General features: G+C 35.7%; 1 protein-coding gene across 1 annotated transcript in view; it reads right to left on the reverse strand.

The window, feature by feature from the left end:
• The window catches only part of LOC106872121 (ran-binding protein 9), a 191,449-nt gene that overhangs the window by 33,281 nt on the left and 136,710 nt on the right, over nt 1–21,458 (reverse strand). The window contains exon 4 of the mRNA XM_089351189.1: nt 4,403–4,425. Coding sequence (XP_089207315.1) covers nt 4,403–4,425 — 23 coding nt within the window. The remainder of the gene's footprint in view (nt 1–4,402; nt 4,426–21,458) is intronic.

The raw sequence follows: 21,458 nt of genomic DNA on the forward strand, positions 1-21,458 counted from the left end.
GACAGTGGGGAGATATTGAAATATGAACTTAACTTGCCTTACAACTTTCTCGAACAAAAATTAGGTCATATAAAGAAGGAAATAAAACACAATGACAAAGTAAAACAGAAATATTTAACAAATATATAAATAAAATAGAAACAATGACCTCTAAGATAAAGACTTAAATCCATATTAAAAGAATGGTGGTGGTGGTGATGGTGGTGTCAGCAGTGATTGCCAAATGAAGGAAGTGTTGTTAAAATTTGATATTTCAATAGAATCTAGGCTTTAACAGTAGTTATATAACTGTTCAGTTGGTAGAGATAGTGTTGGCATCTCTCATTTGTCGACTTCGTATTCTGGCAGTGAGTGAGAAAAAAAAGAAAAAAACACTGATTTTTTTCTTTTACTCTATAAAGCTTAACTGCTGTTGAAAGGTTGTAGGTGGGAACTAACAACCATTATTATTTAGAAGGTGGCACAAGCAGAAGCAAAGATTGGGTTTTGGTGTCATTTCAGTGTTAATACTATAGCAACTGCTGGTGTATATACGTTTTCCATAAGCTTGTGGTTGTTGTTTTAAAGAAATCCTGTTCATTCCTGAAATATCATTTGGTTAATGAATCACATATAAGATTCATTAACAGAAAACATGGTTAAGGAGATTGTTTTGCAACCATGTGGTTTCAGATACAGTCTAGTTATACAGCATCTAGGGCAAATGCCTTCTACTATAGCCCCTGGATGATCAATGCCTTGTGAGATAATTTGGAAAATGTGTGGAAGCCTGTGTCATGTGTGTGTGAGTCTTTCTGTCTGTGTTCCCCCCCCCCATTGCTCAACAACCAGTGTTGTTTTGTTTACATGCCCATAACTTGGTTTAGCTTAAGATACTGACAGAATAAGTATCAGGCATAAAAATACAATACATAGGCGTAGGAGTGGCTATGTGGTAAGTAGCTTGCTTACCAACCACATGGTTCCGGGTTCAGTCCCACTGGCAAGTGTCTTCTACTATAGCCTCAGGCCGACCAAAGCCTTGTGAGTGGATTTGGTAGACGGAAAATGAAAGAAGCCTGTCGTATATATGTATATACATATATGTATATACATATATATATATATATATATGTATGTATGTATGAGTGTATATGTTTGTGTGTCTGTGTTTGTCCTCCCAACATCGCTTGACAACCGATGCTGGTGTGTTTATGTCCCCGTAACTTAACAGTTCGGCAAAAGATACCGATAGAACAAGTACTAGGCTTACAAAGAATAAATCCTGGGGTCGATTTGCTTGACTAAAGGCGGTGCTCCAGCATGGCCACAGTCAAATGACTGAAACAAGTAAAAGAGTAAAAGAGATATTGGGGTCAGTTTGTTCAACGAAAACCCTTCAAGGTGGTGCTCCAGCACGGCCACAATTCAATGATTGAAACAAGTAAGAGATAAAAGATAAAGCAAAAAATTAACTTCAATATTTTGCATGCCTTTATAGCTAAATTTTTTGAAAATTACAATTACTAACTCTTTCGATACCAACCTGCTTGAGACTATCCCTGTTCTATGGTGCACATCTCCTATTTTAAACTGATCTAAATTTTAAAGAACTTTCATCAAAATTTCAACTTAACTCTTTCAATATCAACCTGTGTGAAACCACTCTTGGTTTAACAATATAAACTTTCCATTTTAAAGTGATCTAAATTAATATCTTCCATCAAAATTTCATTTCAATTTATGTTCCAAAAGTCAGTTTAATAATGACAAAACAAAGCCAGTGTATTTCAACAGAAATATGCTGACAAAAGGGTTAAATTGCAGTAAATCACTTACATGGAGATCTGGTACCTCAAAGCTTAATGAGTTAAAAATTAGTGTTTTAGTTTAAAAGCAAAGTAATATTATCATTACTTATTTTATCAATGATAAAGGATTAGATAATGACCCACTCTCTATCATTACTTATTCTATATTATTGTTACTTTACAATAAAGTTAAGTAAACTTTCTAGGGACAAATCAAACTACATTTCCTTGTCACTATTACTTCTAGTTACTATCTTATTTACAAGCATCACACAACAATTAAGGTTTCAATAAACCAATAGCTTTCTCATTTTACTTTACACAAGCATGGCTGATTGCTTAACATGGTTTGGGATTCAGTCCCATTGTGTGATGCACCAAACAAGTGTCTTTTACTACAGCCACGGGCTGACCAAAGCTGTGTGCAACCGTTGTGCAACGTTGGGGAAACTCTCTTTTTTACCTCACTTGGAAACAAGTGAGGTTTGGTAACCATGTAGCACCTTCTGCAAATGTTTTCTACTATAATCTTGGTCAACCAAAGCCTTGCGAGTGGATTTTGCGGATAGAAACTAGAAGAAGCCCAGTGTGTGTGTGTGTGTGTGTGTGTGTGTGTGTGTGTGTGTGTGTGTGTGTGTACACTAGCTTAAAAGCCGTACTCCATGTGGGCTTTTAAGCAAGCTCCTGTGAAGGGCTAACTGGGCCTGTGGCCCAAAAATAAAGAGAGCTAAACTGCATGATTATAATACATCTATAATGACTATATGCCCTGGTGGTATTTGATCAGAGGTTAAGGACAGATGGGAATTAATTCTGTAATATAATCATTCTATCGTTCCAGTCCCAAGTTGAATTCTAGCTGTTAGCCAGTTTGTCCCAAAGTTCTTAATCTCAACTAAAATTAATGAAGGAAATGTCATTTATCTCCCCCTTGATCTCTGACATCATCTGACAAACACCAACCTAGATTGTGTGAATCAACCAAAAAAATAGCAACCCAAATGCTTTTATGTCAGATCCCAATGCTGGATGTTCAAGAACTAAATGAAAGGCAGATTTTCAATCCTGGGATCATCCTGATTCCAAATAGATATAATATGTCTAGGTAGAGTGAATGTAGACTGAGGTACACGGGTCTTGAATGGACAGAATTTTGCATTTATTACATAGCTATGTGTGGGTGTCTTTGTGTCTGCGTTTCTCCCGTACCACTGCTTGACAACCAGTGTTGATGTGTTCATGTATCTGTAACTTAGAAGTTCAGCAAAATAGAACAATAGAATAAGCACCAGGCTTTAAAAAAAAAAGTACCGGTGTTGATTCATACTACTAAAAATTCTTCAAGGTGGCACACCAGCTTGGCCACAATCTCATGACTGAAACCCTTAATCCTGACACATTGTTACCCTCCCCTCTCTCCATTTTTTCTCCTCTGATCCCTTTCTGTTGAAGAGCACAGGCTCAAAACATCAAAGACTTTTCCATTCTTCCCGAGCGTCAAGCTAATACACTCCCACCCCTGTCTTTCTCTTCTATTTTCTATACATTTGAACCACACACACACACACACATATATATATATATGCTGATGCCATATAAAAAGCACCCAGTACATTCTCTAAAGTGGCTGGCATTAGGAAGGGTATCTAGCTGTAGAAACTATGCCAATACAGACAATTGGAGCCAGATGTAGCCCCCCCCCCCCACCAGCTTGCCAGCTCCTGTCAAACCATCTAACCTATGCCAATATGAAAAACAGGCATATGATGATTATGACAATGATAAACTGCCAATTTCTTACATATTTAACTCTTTACATGTTAAATAACAATTAGAACTAGTTCCCATTGAGTACACTAATACTTCTGTTAATAATTACTCTAATATGCAGTTGAGTAGTAGTAGTAGTAGTAGTAGTAGTAGTAGTAGTAGTAGTAGTAAGATAGTTGTATCTTTATAACTATCTCTTTTCTATCAGCTGCACTGGCAAACAGTCTGGTAGAGTTGTTTGATAGAATGGTCATGCTTGACGGAACAGTCTTGCTTAATAGAATGGTCTAGCTTGGCTTTGCTTTTATAGAATGATCCCATATTTTTGCAGACTACTATTACATGAAAGACTGAATAATAAAAATTTATATTTACAAATATAAATACAAATAAATAGTTAAAATATCTGCATTGCTGTCATCCAACAGGTTTTGTGTTTTTTTTTTCTTTCTGAAAATGGGTTAGGAAAATACTGCAGTAAAGTGGTTTTGAGTATGTACCATGGTAAGGTTATATATTATTGAATAGAGCTACATACCTAAAGGTCACAAGTTCAATTCTGATAGAAATACTTTTTATTTTGTTTTTTCCTTAATTGAACTCACTTCATGCAATGCGAGATTTTTACCACTGGGTCATTAAATATTATGGAGTGCATTTCATGCTAAAAGCAGTAGCAACATTTTTAGTTTTGAAGAAACTATCCAACCTTGATTAACATTTTATTTATGAGCATGAATACAAAAAAAAAAAAAAAAAGAAAAAGAATTATAATAAAAGATTTATTTGTCAAATGTGATGCAATTAACAAATATTTAAAAAAAAACAGGAAAAATACTTACAGGTAAGTCTGTGAAAGCTATACCTATGGAAGAGAGAGAGAGAGAGAAAAAGAGAGAGAGATAAAGAATATAATTAAAAAAACAAAAAAAAATTTCAAGTAAGTAGACAGGAGAAAATGATAAGAGCAAAAACAAATCAGAAAAAAAAATAAAAACACAAGAAAAAGAAAACTTTACAGAAAATATTGATTAGCTTTTTGTAATCATCGATCTTGATAGAGAGTAGTAGCTTAATAGAAAATGCTGAACATTAAGAAGAGGGCTTTAATTTATGATGACCTGCAAGAGAAGAGCTGAAACAGACAAAGAGAAGAGAATGCATGCATGGTTGGTCGATAACAGTTGTTCCCTCTTCCTATCATCATCATCACCATTATTATTATTATTAGGAATAGGAAGTGGGAAATGGAGATGGAGAAAGGGAGCTTTATTATTATTATTATATAAACCATTTGAATAAAATTTGTTCTTCTTTGTATATTTTGCTTCTGGGGAACATTGTTTTCCTACCTTCTTGCCTGCCAACCAACCAACCAACCAACCAAGCTAACTATCCTGAAACTCAGTGGATCATGTGAAAATTAAGTTGACAATAATTAATTACTCTTCTGCAAAGCTTGGATTTAGTTCTACATTATTTTTTTGTTAATTCTTCAAAATTCTATTTAGACAATCCACAAAATATGAGAAGCCTGACCAGGCTCATTTAAACCCAGGTTAATTGCACTTTTCCTTTTCTGCACCCTCCCACCACCTTTTCATTCATCTAATGAAAAATGTACACACACACTCATTACTCCCACTCATGCATAGAGAACATGTCTAATTTAAAATGCACCCATAAAATAAATTAGAAATCAGTGCCTTCGTTTTTTTTTTATATAGTTTAATCCACAGAGGAATGGGACCTGACTATTCTGGGGCTACTGGAACTTATTTTTAGATCAGGAACCTGCTTGCAACAGAATGTCTTGATCATACTCATCTGTCAGAATAATGAGAACCATTCAGCCATCCTTAAGAATGACTGATGACTCGTGCAGTGAGTTTGTTTAAAGTGAAAAAGAGTTGTGCACAATCAACCTCACTCTCTTGTCCATGACCATATTTAATCCAACGGTAAGACCAAGCCAAGATGACTGGGGATAGAAAGGGATGCAGTGGATGACCAAGATATCTTACTTGCCTCATCCTGCTCTCTGCTCTCTACAATGCATTACTGCAGCAGCCTTCCCCTCCACTGACCCATGAAAGTTTCTTCTGCAGAGTCTGCTGGATCCAGTCTTCACATGCACAGGTCGGCAAACCCTAATATGCTAATTAACCTATAGCTGGGACCCTGACAAGAGTTACTACTCCAAGTTAGAGTAGATCTGGGAACAATAGTGGTTAAGAGATGACTCCATACTCCTCAAAAACCTTGGAACTATTAAATGAAGGCCCCACTATTGAATGCAATTTAAAGTCATACCCAGGAAAAAGAATGTATTCTGTTAAAGGCACCCTTAAAGCAGGTGACAAGATTATGTTCACAACCCAATACTTGCACACTGGCATTGATAATAATATATGAAATTTCACATAAGTTTCAAATATAAATATTGAACCCTTTTCTTATTTTTATTAATATGAAATTACAATTGTAAAGCAGAAGACAAAGAGTGAAATACATAAACTCTACCAATTATCCGGTATTCTTGGTCCCAGAGCCTTGACAGATTAACCATTTTGCCGGGCCATTCGTAGTTATATAATAATAATTCATCAACACACCTGTAACCTATTAATTACACTAATTACTAATCATGTCATAGTGCTTAGAAACCAAAATACCACAGTCCATTTTTTTCAACAGTTTTACTTTACCTTGGATTAATATAGATTGGAGTTTATGTTTGACACTACCAATGATGATCTCAATTATCTTACATGTAGCAGCCACAATTAAGGGCAAATTTAAGCTATATAAGCAGAGGATCTCTCAAAATTTTGGTATCACCACAAACAAGTGCAGCGTAAATAATACATGTAAACACATGGTAAAACACCACTAATGGTTATGCAGTGAACTAGAATGGCAGCCACAGGAATTCCACGTTTCCATCTCATAATTTATCCAGAATGTAGGAGTTGCTGAACCATCAGTTGCTAGAAAAATGGTGGTGTGCCTATATTTGGTTTGTAAGTATATTTCTAATATACTGGGTTATAGGAGCTGTGAAAAGAAACTATCCAACTTTTGATTAACAGAGAGAATCAACAAGAAATCCAAACTGGCTAATATAACCAACAAGGGTTGGCTTAAATTATACATCTGGACAAAATGGAAACTATTTCAATCAAACGAGAGAGAGAGAGAGAGAGAGAGAGAGAGAGAGAGAGAGAGAGAGAGGGCAAGACACAGAATGAAAGAATAGCTGTATGGGTTTAAGTATGCAGATGAGGATGCATATAAATCAATATTAGGACCTGTGGTAGCAACTTAAAGCATTATTGTGATAGTATACAGCAATATATAAAAGTACATATCACTGTATACAATATATGAAGATTAACATCCACCTTCCATACTGGCAGAGGTGGGACTGCATTGAGCGCCAGTGCCTGCTGGGTGTCCTTCTTATGCCAACCTTCTTACAGAGTGTATTGGGTGCTTTTTTTTGTGGCACAGGCACTAGTGAGGTCACCAAGCAACTCGCTCACCTTAGTGGGGGTATAGCACTGAGGGAGTGGTTTTATGGTAGATATTAAGAAGTTAAAGTATGATAGAGGGACAGGAACATATGTCTTGGTATAGAGGAAATAATAGAGCTATCCTAGATAGAAAGAGAGAAAGAGATGGTGGTGATATTCACTTTCTTGTATCTTGAGGTACAAGGTGAAAATAATAAAGAATACGGACAGAGGATCTGAAAGGGTGGATAGGAGAGTGACAGATGGTTAGAGATAGGGATGGAGGTGTGTATAGTCAGGGAGGGGTATATGAAGTATAGCTTAGTCAATGGAAGTAAGACAGCACCCAGCACTTTATTGGAGGGTCTCTGAGACTTGTGAAACATCATCATTGTTACCATTAAATATGCCTGTTGCCATGCTGGCATGGACTGGATGGTCAGACAGGATCCAATAGGTCCAAGAACTGTATTGTGATCCAATGTCTGCTTTGGCATGGTTTCTACAGCTGGATGCCTTCCTAACACCAACCACTTTACTGTGTGTACTGTTGCAGCTCATGGGTTGTACGAAGTAGAACATGAAAATATTGAATTGCCCTCAAATTGGAGACCTGGACCTTATGCTTGACCAGAGTGGACTCTATCAACAAGCTTCTGATAGTTTTTGTCTACCCAATTTCATTCTCAAAGTTTAGGTCAATCCAAAGATATAGCAGAAGACACCTGCTCAGGTGACATGCAAGTAAGGTTAAATTGGTAATTATGTTATTGTAAACCTAGCCATACAACTATAATAGAGAGGTAGAGAGAGGGGGGAAGAGGTAGAGAGAGGGGGGAGAGGTAGAAAGAGAGGGGGAAGAGGTAGAGAGGGGGGAGAGGTAGAGAGAGGGGGTGGAGAGGTAGAGAGAGAGGGGGAGAGGTAGAGAGAGAGGGGGAGAGGTAGAGAGAGAGGGGGGGGGAGGAGGTAGAGAGACTGGCTCTTCATAAAGTGACCTCATGCATCTATTTATAACATCTGTTCTTTCAAATTGGCAGGGATTTGTTGGTTCTACGTGTTAATATTTGGTAGTATTACAAATGGTATTTAGTATAAGATACTAGTATTAGGTCATTGCTAATTGAACAGCCAGAGTTAGACTTGTTTATGTATCACGACATACATAGCTGCAGCCATATTTTTATAACAAATTGTTCTTGATAGTATCAAACTGGGTTATAATGGGTTACAAACAATATAAACAGGATGAAGATAGCTAGTGATCTCTCTTATTTTCTATTCAGTGAACAAACTGATAAACAACCATAAAATCTCATCAAACAACAGGTACAAAATAATATAACTATACTCATATACTGTATTTGATAGCATAGAAGACACGCAGGTATATTAAGAGCACCGTAATTTCAGCAGTGCATATTCAGGAGAAAAAAGTTTTTAGTGCATTAAAGCATATAATATATAGGGCCAACTTTGCATAATAAGATGCAGGATGATTTTTTTTTTTGGAGATTTTCTTTATTGTAAAACATGCACATCTTATACGCCACCAAATAAATATGGACATGGTCGAGTGGTTAAGATGTTCACTTTGCAACTTCATGGTTTCAGGCTCAATCCCACTGCATGGTATCTTGGGAAATTAGCTTCAGCTAATCAATGTCTTGTGAGTGAAATTGGTAGAAGGAAAATGTATGTAAATCAGCCATGTACACATTTGTGAGTGTATGCATGCACATGTATGTGTGCATATATCAGCCTTTTTCTGTCTGTCTTCATGTTGTTCCTTAACTTAGCAGTTTGACAAATAGTAATAAGTACCAGGCTTAAATGATAAGTAATACAGCAGTCCAATCATTGAAAACAAGGAAAAGAATATGACCAGCTGAAAGCAGATTTGTACCTGACTCTATACTTAAAGCAGAAGCTGTAATTCACATGAACAATGTTTATGTTACTAGGCTCAAGAGATATGAAATTTATAGACAATAACGTTATGAAGGAGGGCTTAAAAAAACAGGATATTAAATAAATATTGAAATATAGACAAATGGACTAACAATAAAATGGTATCTGACAGGACCACCAATATACCATATATTTAACAAAAAGAGGTTTCAGTTTCAGTCTAATCTACCTAATTAAGTCACACTGCTTAAAATTAACTCCTAACTATACCACACGGTATCTTATAGGGCTGCATCAGTTAGCCAGTCACAAAATACAAAGTATCATAAGAATTGTACAAAGCTTCTTTATATATTCATTTTGAAGGAAGTGAGGAAGACTCTAATACAAGGGAAACAGCTAATTTTCTCTCTCTCTCTCTCCCATTCATCTCTGATCTGTAACAGAATCATTACAGGACTGAATTTTTGACTTACAAACTTACAAAGTTTTTCAACAGGATATTAAGCATTAAAGAAATTGAAGCACTGCAGGTTTTATGATATACTATCTATTTTGCATAAACGATTTGACTAGAGCACACCATTCAATATCAGTTTATAACAGCTGTAGCAAACTCATAAGAGGCGGAGAGAGAACATAGGTTCGTTTGCTCGAACAGGAGAAATTGTTGATTTCTCATTGGTTAAAAATTACTGCCCATATACGAATTCTGAACTTTCATTAAAGAAATCTTTCACGAAGTACGGTTCTAGAATTTGTGTATGAGCAGTTATAAAAACCCTGATTTTTGGAAAAACTCTCCAGTGATTGTTGGGTTGTCAATCAAATCCACGACACTCACTCTCAAGTGATCGTTGGGTTGTCAATCAAATCCACGACACTCATTCTCAGTGATCGTTGATTGTCAATCAAATCCACGACACTCACCCTCTTGAGTATCAGCTAATATTCATGCCATGTTCAATACTCAAATCCAACAAGATTGAATTGTTGTGAACTCTAGTAGTTAGCATGAAAGATTAGTTAGTGTGAATTTTAAGTCGTAATCCTCTACGACAAAATGACTTTACTTTCTAATTGTTCTATAAATGCCAAATGTACATAATAAACTAATGTAGAAATTTATTTTCTTTTACTTCACATTCTTTCAACTTGTTAAATTTATTTCTGTATTTATGAAACTGTGTATTTTTTATGTAACGGTCAAAAGAATACGACTCCATATCTTCAACATACATGCACGTATTGAACACACGTTCAGCGTCTTGGTATGTATAATTCATCATAACAGCCTGAATTAAGAGTTATGCATGGTGATAAATACTTATACAGCCATGGGCAATTTGTGGTTCATGGAACTTTCTGCATGGATCACCTAATGAAACATTACCTTGAAATTTTTTTTAGTAGTATGCCCATAATGAATGTTTTATTCACCCTATGAAATACATGTAAGTTACATAAATTCACTTGATGGTTAAATTAGATTGAACATTAATACTTAATCAATATTAAGCAGCAAGATGGCAGAGTCTTTAGTATGCTATGCAAAATGCTTAGCAGCATTTTGTTTGTCTTCACGTTCTGAGTTCAAATGCCTGCCAGGGTCAACTTTGCCTTTCATCCTTCTGGGGGCAAATGTAATCAACTTAACCCTTCCCCTGAATTGCTGGCCTTGGACCAAAATTCGAAACCAATAACCAATATTTTGCATGTTGGCACAAAGTCAGAAATTAATGGGGGGGGGGGGGGATTACTGTTGATAAAGAGAATTGAGTCAGTACGTGCCTGGTACTAACCTTATTGACCTTGCAAATACAACCCCATGAGAATTTGCACTTTGAAACTAAATACAGAAGGTATTTGGTTCAATGTTTTGCCATTGCTATTAATCCCCACTCCCACAGCATCTAATTGCTAGAGCTACTAAAGTACTAACAATATGTAACATTTGTCCTGGTTGACTGGGTGAGTATCCAGCTAGTGAGAACTCATTTAGAATATTTCTGAAATATGTTATGAATTAGAAAATTAAATAAAAGGGTTGAAATTTCAAAAGAATCTTTTTGTGAACAAACTGTTTAAATTATAAATATCATTACACAGAGGTCTTGGTGATGAGGAGTTGAATGTTGTTATTGTTGTACCAAACTTGGCAAATGCCCTATTTTTATCTATGTAGACTACATCTCAAGTATTCTTTATAAAACTGTAATCAGGTAACGATTGGCAGAGGTAAAAATAACGTTTAGTAACCAAGCATTTGTAAGTAAAGAAGTTTATTCAAACACAACAGCTAGTGTGAAAAAAAATAAATGAAATGAAACAGAACAAATATATAATTAATAGCTGACTTCAAAATATTATACTACTATTATCACTTCTAAAATACAACCTTTATGCCTACATAATCTGCAATTAATAAGTTATTCGTTTTAATAAAACATTTTCAAGACTACAAGATATAATATAGCAATTAACATAGAAGAAAAACCAGATAGCATGTACCCAGTAGCTAAAATAACTAGAGAGCAGAACAAGACTGTTATACAGACTGATGGACTGCCTGCTATGACAGAGTTTCTAGCATCTCATGGGTAAGTTGAAAAAGGACACAAGCACTACCTGTTGGTTGGTTGGTCGGTGACATCATTCTTTGTCAGTTGACCTTTCTCTACTTCCATGTGGAAGTACATATTCTTAATAGATTACCATATAGTACAAGTAGACTATTAAGTGCAAGCAGATCGGCCTAGCTACTAGCACACACATTAACAGCAAACTTGTTAAAGCTATTTTCACAACTTATTTACACCAGTACAAGTCACTGTCAAACAGCTAGTCTATGATCATCGCTGTTGTGTAGTAGGCATTGATTTTGTATAAATACATACATCAAGATGAAAAGATTCAGTTGTAACATGTATATTGCTCTCATATTGCCTGCCATAGCTAAAAGCAAAAGTATAAAAATCTTTATGCTTCTGACATAATGTTTCGTTATAGCAATTAGTGTTTTGGACTGTGATACGGTCAGAACGAGCCAACAATAACAAGTTTTGAGTTCAACTTGTCTTTATATAATTAATAAACGCAAAAGTATAGAACAAATTTCTCAAAAGTTTATAGGTGACATATGAGAGACGGTGGGGGTGGTGGTGCAAGAGGGAGATGAAAGAGCATGCGTGCATGTGGGTTAAATGTCTTCATCGAGACTTCTAAGATTTTGATCTTAAATCAGAGCAACTGTGTGTGTGTGTGAGAGAGAGAGAGAGAGAGAGAGAGAGAGAGAGAGAGAGAGAGAGAGAGAGAGAGAGGTGGGGAGATAAGCTAACACTATCTAACAGAGGGTGCATGATTCTTGCAGGCAACTTTCAACTGGTTTTTTTTTTTCCTTTTTTTTTTTTTGTCTTCTTCCCCCAAAGGGATCTTTAAATCAATGTAAGCTATTATTCATAGCTGAATTTTGCTTTGGGATACATCATTAATAAAGATTTATTAACAATAAAATTACTTCCACTGCAGAAGAAACAACATTTTGATTAATTGGAATTGATAAAAAAAAAAACAAATGCTAGAACAGAAGGAAGTGATTTCAACAGCTCTATGATTTATGATGTAAATATGTGATCCTAATTTTAAAAAAATGCTAGAGAGCTCATTGAGAAAATTTGGGCTACTACTTTGGCAGTCCCAGTTTGGGCTACTACATTGGCAGTTCAGACCAGACTGGAGCATATATACTAAGATGCTTGGTTTGTAGGCTGCTTGTTATAAAGTAAATCAATCATCTAATTTTCTCTTTTTCTCTGCCATGAATCTAAGCAGACCGACAACAGCAGTCATTTAGAGTGAGTTAGCTACATATAACAAGCTAATGAAGTTTTTTTAAAGAAAGAGTAGAACACAGGACACCCACGGAAATTAAGAATTTCTTTACTAAGTACAAAGCATACAGGATATGTATATATATATATATATATATATATATATATATATATATATATATATAGATATATGCATACTTATAATAAATATATACAAATGCGGAAACAACTAAACTAGTAATAGAACATGATATAAAGCAGGAGATGATTTTGAAACAAACATAGGATTTGGTTTCTATGGCAGCTGATAATAAAATCAAGGTCATCTATTAATAAGATATTATGTCTAAAAATCAGAATTTCAATGAAATTCCACTGCTGCAATTAAAACATTTTGTAATTGGTTACACTTAATTCATGGTTTTCTTTCCCTCCCCTTTAACTAACAAGTAGAATGGATACAAATGGATATGAACTATTAATAGAAATATTCACTGTTTATGCACATATGTGTATTTCATATCTACAATAACCTTGAAAACATGATGGCTACTAACTGCTAAATATTTCATTTATTTTATTTTATTTTATCTTTTTATGGGGAGGTGGGGATCAATATCTAGTTTATCAAGCAGAGCTTCAATTATAGTAATATCTGACAGTTTACTAATGTTACCCACCACAACACTCCACCACAACCACTCCCACCTTCTTGCTCATACAGGAATTTCCCCTTGCTTTCTTCAATTTTTTGCCAGAAACAAAAAGATTAGAAATAATGCTGCCAGCTGAACATTATTGCACATAATGAACAGAAAAGTTACATTATTATTATTATTATTATTATTATTAAAGTGATGATAACAGCAAATGCTACATGGTGTGAAGTCTTACATTTTAAAACTACATTTGATTAATTGAAGCACTTTCAATCATTTTAAAATCTTGGGAGTACGTACTGGCTTCATTACTTATGTGTGGATCAGAATTTGATTTCTTTTGATTCAAACAAAATCTGTCTGATAAATTATGCATAACATCCAAAAGAGACAAACTGAATGGAAACAACAGGCTGAGAAAATATTACGGGGGGGGGGGGGATGGAGCAAAGGCTTAGAAGCTCTGAGAATTAATGTGAAAATTTTAATATCATTACATAACAACAGTGGGGATGGATGTAGGTCAAAGAAGTACGGCACAATCTAAATTTCAAATGAGAGAAGACTGAAATCAAAAACAAAAGGGCAATGAAAGAAAACCACCTGACTTATATCGACATAAAAGAAAAACGAATTTTATGTAAAATTTGCAATCACAATAAGAAAGCGGTGAACCTAGAAAGGTCGGTTTTTTTTTGTGAGGGAACTACTGGAAAAGAGAATTTATGTATTTATTTATTTCACAACCATAAATCCTGTAGCTCCTGTTTATATAGTGTTATAAATAAGAGGTAACATTACATATTACCTGCTGCAGGTGGCTTCACAAAATTCAGGCGCTTTGTATCTATTTTTAAATACAGCAAGTAGAAACTAATACCTTAAAGATACAATAAAAAAAACTAACTACATCAACCATTTTTTTTTTCTTTTTTTAAAACTTTTATGAACAGAAGATTTACTTCTTGAAGAAGAAAAAATACAGTTTGCATGTTGGTTATGGTTGACAGAAATGTTGAATATAATAAAATAGACTCCTGTGCAACACGTCCAACAGATTTTCATTTTTTAATTGAAAATTAGCCAGAAAATATTTTATTTCCTTTTCTTTTATTTGCAAATAATAAATAAAATATAGATGTGGTGATGTGGTTAAGATGCTTGCATCTCAACCATGTGGTCTTGGGTTCAATCCCAGATCATGGAACCTTGGGTAAGTGTCTTCTACTGAAGTCCTAGACTGACCAAAGCCTTGTGAGTGAATTTGGTGGAACAAAACTGAAAGAAGAGAGAGAGAGAGAGAGTGTGTGTGTGTGTGTGTGTGTGTGTGTGTGTGTGTGTGTGTGTGTGTGTGTGTGTGTGTGTGTGTGTGTGGTCTGCTCTGCTCATGTGTGTGCATGCGTGTAAGTCTTTGTGCTTGACCTATACCACTGCTTGACGACTGGTGCTGTTTGTTTACAACCCCCATAACTTAGAGATTCAGTAAAAGACATTGATGAAAAAAATAAAATGTACTGAGGTTGATTTATTCAACAAAATCTTTCAAAGCAGTGCCCAAGCATGGCCACAATCCAATGATTGAAACAAGCAAAAGATAAAAAGGTGCCACTTATCATGTGGTCTACCTAACCATTTACACTTTAACATGCTGTTTAACCTAACCTTTAACCCTAACACTAACCCAGATCAGGTCACTTCACAGCGTAGACTTCAGATACTGTGGTAGATCACATCTCTTTTACTCGTTTCAGTCATTTGACTGCGGCCATGCTGGAGCACCGTCTTTAGTTGAGCAAATCGACCCCAGGACTTTTTCTTTGTAAGCCTAGTACTTATTCTATCGGTCTCTTTTGCCGAACCGCTAAGTTACGTGGACGTAAACACACCAGCATTGGTTGTCAAGTGATGGTGGGAGGACAAACACAGACACACATATATACAACAGGCTTCTTTCAGTTTTCGTCTACCAAATCCACTCACAAGGCTTTGGTCGGCCCGAGGCTATAGTAGAAGACACTTGCCCAAGATGCCACGCAGTGGGACTGAACCCGGGACCATGTGGTTGGCAAGCAAGCTACTTACCACACAGCCACCCCTGCGCCTATGCTAAAGTAACATTTAAGAGGTAGAATGCTATTTTAAAGATAAATATACAAATACACAACTTTATTGAATTAATGTTTGGTCAAATTTAAGTTTATTTAATAGGTATTGTGAATTTTAATGAATAAGCTTACCCTAATTTATACATGCTGATCATGACCTTGATGAAGAAAGACATTAGCTAAATGGTGCTGAGACAATTTGTCAACAGTCACTTCCTTGCTGATCAATTTGTCAGTCAATTCAATGCTCAGACAACTTGGCACCATGCCAATTCATCATTGGTCAATTCATAGTGAATAACCAAGTCAGAATGTCAGTAGGTCATTTAAATGTTATTCTGGTTCCAGTTTGTAATATTTGCTTTTGGTTCAAATGTTACTGCTATCAAGAAAACATCTACCATACAACCATGAGCCAGTACTTCATAAGAACTCTCACATATAACCCTAGATATTGGGTCTCAGTATCACCAAGGATTGCTTCTAGCTGAAACCCAGCCTTTACATAACTTGGACTGCATCCAAACAACTGGCCCTTCTCTTCAAAGTCAGTAAATATTTCAATCCCCAACAATTATTGATATTCTGCAAAGCTCAAGTGAAGTCCACAATGAAGTATATTCTTTCTGTATCTGGGATGGTGCTGCTGCTACATTTACAGATGTCCTAGAACTGCACCCAGAAAAGGAACACCCAACTGATTGGCATAAAGTCACTTAGAGACAGTCCTGTATCCTACACATACAAAGCTCTTAAGCTCGATTTTGAAGGAAAGACCTTTATCTCTAATTCAAACTTAATTACTATTCCACACTCCCTAAACATTACACAAAACTATACAGCTATGAGATCAGTTACACACATTAGAAATTGGTGCGCACACATGTGTGAGTACCATACAGTAAAGGTTTAGTTTCTGGTGGAGTAACACTGGGGTATAGTTACAATTGCCAGTTGGTGCCTGTTTTACTTCATATAGGCAGCTCATCCCACCAGAAAGCACACAGACCTCTTAACTTCCATTTTCCCCCATCTCACTGAAGACAATGAAATTGATCATCATTGATACATTCCTCGGAGGATGAAACATCAAAACAACTGAATTTTATTCTGTACTGGAGCAAAAGTTAAATTTATATTTATCCTTCATCCTTTTTGTATGCGTGCATGTATGTGAGTGTGTGAATGCATACATGTGTGTGTGTCTGCGTGTGATAGAAGAGAGTAGTTACCATATCTTTAAAAGCACAGGACTAAAAAGTCAAATGTCACTAGATCAAAGTCTACCACTGAAACTATGTTGATGTAATGGAAGCTATGCTGTCCAGTTAATCATTCCAGCTAAAAATAAATAAACGTATAAAAGATTCAGAATGGAAACAGAAACCGACTCACAGTCAACTCCTGGCCATTATCTTGCTTGTTAGAGATAAACAACAACAAAATGACAAGGGTGGAGTGAGGGGTGGGGGTAAATTGCCAATGACATTAACAATGTATGTGAAGGTGAACAAACCCAACCAGAAATTGTTATAATGTCACTGGACTTAGTTGTCTGATAATACACTGCAACATACACAGTGGGTTAACAATAAATAATAATAATACTGATAATAGTCAGACACAAGATAACAAGTGCTGTGAAGGAAGCCATACAGTCAATTAAATTGACTCATTACTGGTAGTCATTTTCATGACATCCTGAAGCATGAAAAGCAAAGTTGATCCGAGTAGAATTTTCAGTCAGAATTTAAAAGACAAAGAATTTTTCTTACAGTACTTTGCTGAAGACATGGCTACCTCTATAGTGCTGGTTCCACGATAAAATACACATGGTATGCTCTGTAAAGTGGTTGGTTGGAAGGGTGTAAGCCATAGAAACCATGTCAAATAAGGAACACATAAGTGAGGTGTGGCTCTCCAATAGCAATAACTCAAAATAAGAACACACAGTGGTGACATGTTCAGCCCTTACCAGTATGGATACTGAATGTAAAATGATTTAATTCCTCTTGGGGCTCTAATGATTCTGCAATCTACTGCACTTCTAGTCATTATGATTCCCTTGTGGACAACTTGATTAGCTATACAGGTGACTAGGCCATATCTTACTCTGCCAGATATTTTAAGCCTCTCAACTGAAAATGGACATCCATGCTGGTGTCATATAAAGAGCACCTGTGCTGGTGCCACATAAAAAGCTCCCAATACACTCCGTAGAGTAGCTGGTGTTAGGAAGGGCATCTAATGTAGAAACCAAGCCAAAACAGACAACTGGAACCTGGTGCAGCTCTCCAGCTCTAGCCAAACTGTCCAATACATGCCAGCATGGAAAAGCAGACATTAAATGATGATGATGATGATATATATTAGGCAAGAGGAGAAAAACTTAGGAGAACTAGGTTTGTTGGTAGAACAAAGATCCAAAATTCAATAGTGTAAACAATATTAAGAGAAGTATTTGTCACTTTCTGAGACTAAGAAATCTTAACTTTATAGACAGAAGACCAATATGTACAATGTAAAATACTAAGCTAATCCATAAGAATTATAAATGCTGCTATGATACAGCATGTTCCATATGAGCAAAGACAGAGGATGAAAGCCACTACAATGCTGAATAAAAGATGAAGACAAATATGTACAATACTTTGGCTTTGATAAAACCTTATAATGAAATGAAAAATCTAGATTGAAATGTTAACTGCAAACAATAGCAAAACTGTTATGACATGTGCAAAACTGTACAGTATAACTGCGGGCAGAGTATGATATTCAAATCAATAAACTTTTGACAGTCTAAAAGCTCTCAATCTTTAATTAAACTACAAGATCTCCATTGGAAATAAACCAAATTATAAAACACAAAAGACTTGATATTACAATTTTCAACATAGACATTAAATGAATAGAACTCCAGAACTTGTCCACCTACTCAGAATTTAGGTTTAGATGTTTCAAGAATGTGGAAAAGAGCTAGTACAATGACGAGAGGCTGTTGTTGCACTGCACTCAGTCCTTGAGAAGTTGCCATTTTAAACTGCAAAACTAAAAATACAATCAGTAAACTTTAGAAATCCATATTAAAAACGAACCACAAATAACTGAAAGAAAATTGCACACTGTCTGAAGCCGACACATCTGAAATATTTGTTTTAATTTTGCTTCCAGTGATCAAGGCCAACAACCATGTATAGTGACAACAGAAAAGAAACACAACAAAGACAACATAGCAACATAGAATATAAAAAAATTACAATAATCTACTTAAACTGAGACAACGATTAAAGAACATTTCAATTAAAGTCTGTGATGGAATCTATTCAATCCTCAACCACGACAGAATTTTGCTGAATCATGTACAAATATAGGAATAACGTTTTTAAACTGAGAGAAAAGAAAATACAGCAAAATAAAAAAAAATAAAAAAAAAATAAAAAAAGGGGAATTCACATGAAAAGATCTTTTCTTTTTTTTATGAAGCTTGATGTTTTCGTCATGCAGATATGGCTGCATGGTAAGAAGTTTACTTCTTAACCAGATTAGTTTCAAGTTCAGTCCCACTGCGTGGTACCTTGGGCAAGTGTCTTCTACTACAGACACAGGCTGATCAAAGCCAATTGCGCGCGCGCGTGTGTGTGTGTGTGTGCGTGCGTGTGTGTGTGTCATTGTCTTGACATTGTGCTGAATGATGTAAATGAGTGTCATTCAAATCAAATATTCTGTAAAAAAAAAAAAAAAACACGTCTGTCCATGGAGAAATATTAGCTTGTCTAGAAACAGCTGGAGAGGAAGGACATCCAGCCATAGAAAATCCTACCTCAATAAACTCCATCTAACCCATGCAAGTACAGGAAAGAGGACACTAAAACAACGATGATGATGATGATGATTTTTATGTAATTCATACAGAGAAAGAAAATATCCAGAACAGAATACTACTGCCTGGTATTTTATTGCTTTGTATTTTTGTCATTTTTTTTAGTTGTTGTTGTTGTCGTCCATATTAGCTAGAACACAAAGTTATTCAAGTACAACAAACAAAGTTAAGTTCCATCAGCATGTATTTATAGAAACACATAGTCCAATAGTATAACTGCTTAAGAAGAGAAAGAAAAAAAACTAAACTTAAGAAAACAAAAGGCAAATGACTTCATCCTGTCAACAAGAATGACGAAATAAATGATTCAAGTGGAAACCCACCTTTCCTGATAGTTACTATGATTAATACAATAGTAACATTTAAAAAAGCTAAAAAGTATTTTCTTTGTGTTTATTATTTTGTAGTATCTTTTTTTTCACGATTTTCTCTCCCAGTATGCTTATTTACTTACATAATATACATACGTGAACATGTTTACCTTATGTATATAAACCAATAGGTATGTGCACATGAGTGTGTGTGTGTATAAATAGACAGACAGACAGATATATACACATCAATCATAGTTTTTACAGCCAAATTTTTTACAGATCACACTGTAATTATGTAAATCACATACATTGCATACACACACACACACACAGATGTGTGTGTATGTGTGTGTGTGAATGTGTGTGTGTGTATGTGTGTGAGCATGCTTATGATTTTATCTAATTAAATACATAACGAAACTGTGAATCTGAATGTGTGTGTGTGTGTGTGTGTGTGTGTGTGTGTGCTATTTGCCTTATTGGGTCATAGGTGATAAAACCACCTATCCCAACAAATTATTCTGGTGAGGAAGGCTGTTAGAAACCCAGAAGGACAAAAGCAAAACCTGTAGAAAGCACAGCTTTCAATAACTCCCAAGCAATAGTGCATGGGACACTGAAACGCCCCTATAAGAGTACTTTAGGAGTGGCTAAACCCCTTACTTCTAATCAGAACATCTGTCTAGAAAGAGAGTAAATAGAGCTTCTTAACTGGGGATGGGGAAATCTATCTACATTACTCTGCTGTTTTCTAAGTGTATCCAGAAAGACAACAGTCAGATAAGATCATTATTTTTTATGAAAAAAAAAAAGGGGTCAAGGCAGTCAGCTTTAACCATTTAACATTTAACTCTTCAGTGTTTGGATTAATCTGCCAAATGTAACACTTATGCATTCACATTGTTTCGAATTAATCATGCATTCTCTTATAGCTTTGGGGTTTGGATGTTGTGATTGTTTATTTTTAGAATTACATTGTAGGGTAGGTATGAGATGCCAGATATGACTGGTTTGAACGTAAAACACGTAAAATATTTAGGCCGGATATGACCGGTTTAAATGCTAAAGAGTTAAACTGGCCATACCAAGCACAAATAACCTACCTGATTTACATTTAAATGAGCTTGATCCAGCCTCTCAAACCTACCTTACAATATCAGTCTAAACGTTAAACAATTCATCATCGTTGTTTAACGTCCGCTTTCCATGCTAGCATGGGTTGGACGATTTGACTGAGGACTGGTGAAACCAGATGGCTACACCAGGCTCCAATCTGATTTGGCAGAGTTTCTACAGCTGGATGCCCTTCCTAACGCCAACCACTCAGAGAGTGTAGTGGGTGCTTTTATGTGCTACTGGCACGAAGGCCAGTCGGGCGGTACTGGCAATGGCCATGCTCAAAATGGTGTGAGTCACCAAAATTGTGAGGCTATGAGATAATGAACAATTAATTCAAAACAATGCTAATAAATAAAAATTCCATTTGATAGAGTAAACCAAATGCTAAAGGATTCAGGTGGCTTGCAGCAAACTCTTATGGCTAGGAGGAAACACCAGCTGTTTTGGGACTTCTATGTCAGTGGATCTATCTCCTTCACAGTAAAGACAATGATACTGGGAAATGCACATCCCCCAACACTACTCTTTTACTTGTTTCAGTCATTTGACTGCGGCCATGCTGGAGCAC

The sequence above is a fragment of the Octopus bimaculoides genome, chromosome 4 (assembly GCF_046866305.1).
Source record: "Octopus bimaculoides isolate indiv1 chromosome 4, ASM4686630v1, whole genome shotgun sequence".
Classification (NCBI taxonomy): Eukaryota; Metazoa; Mollusca; class Cephalopoda; order Octopoda; family Octopodidae; genus Octopus; species Octopus bimaculoides.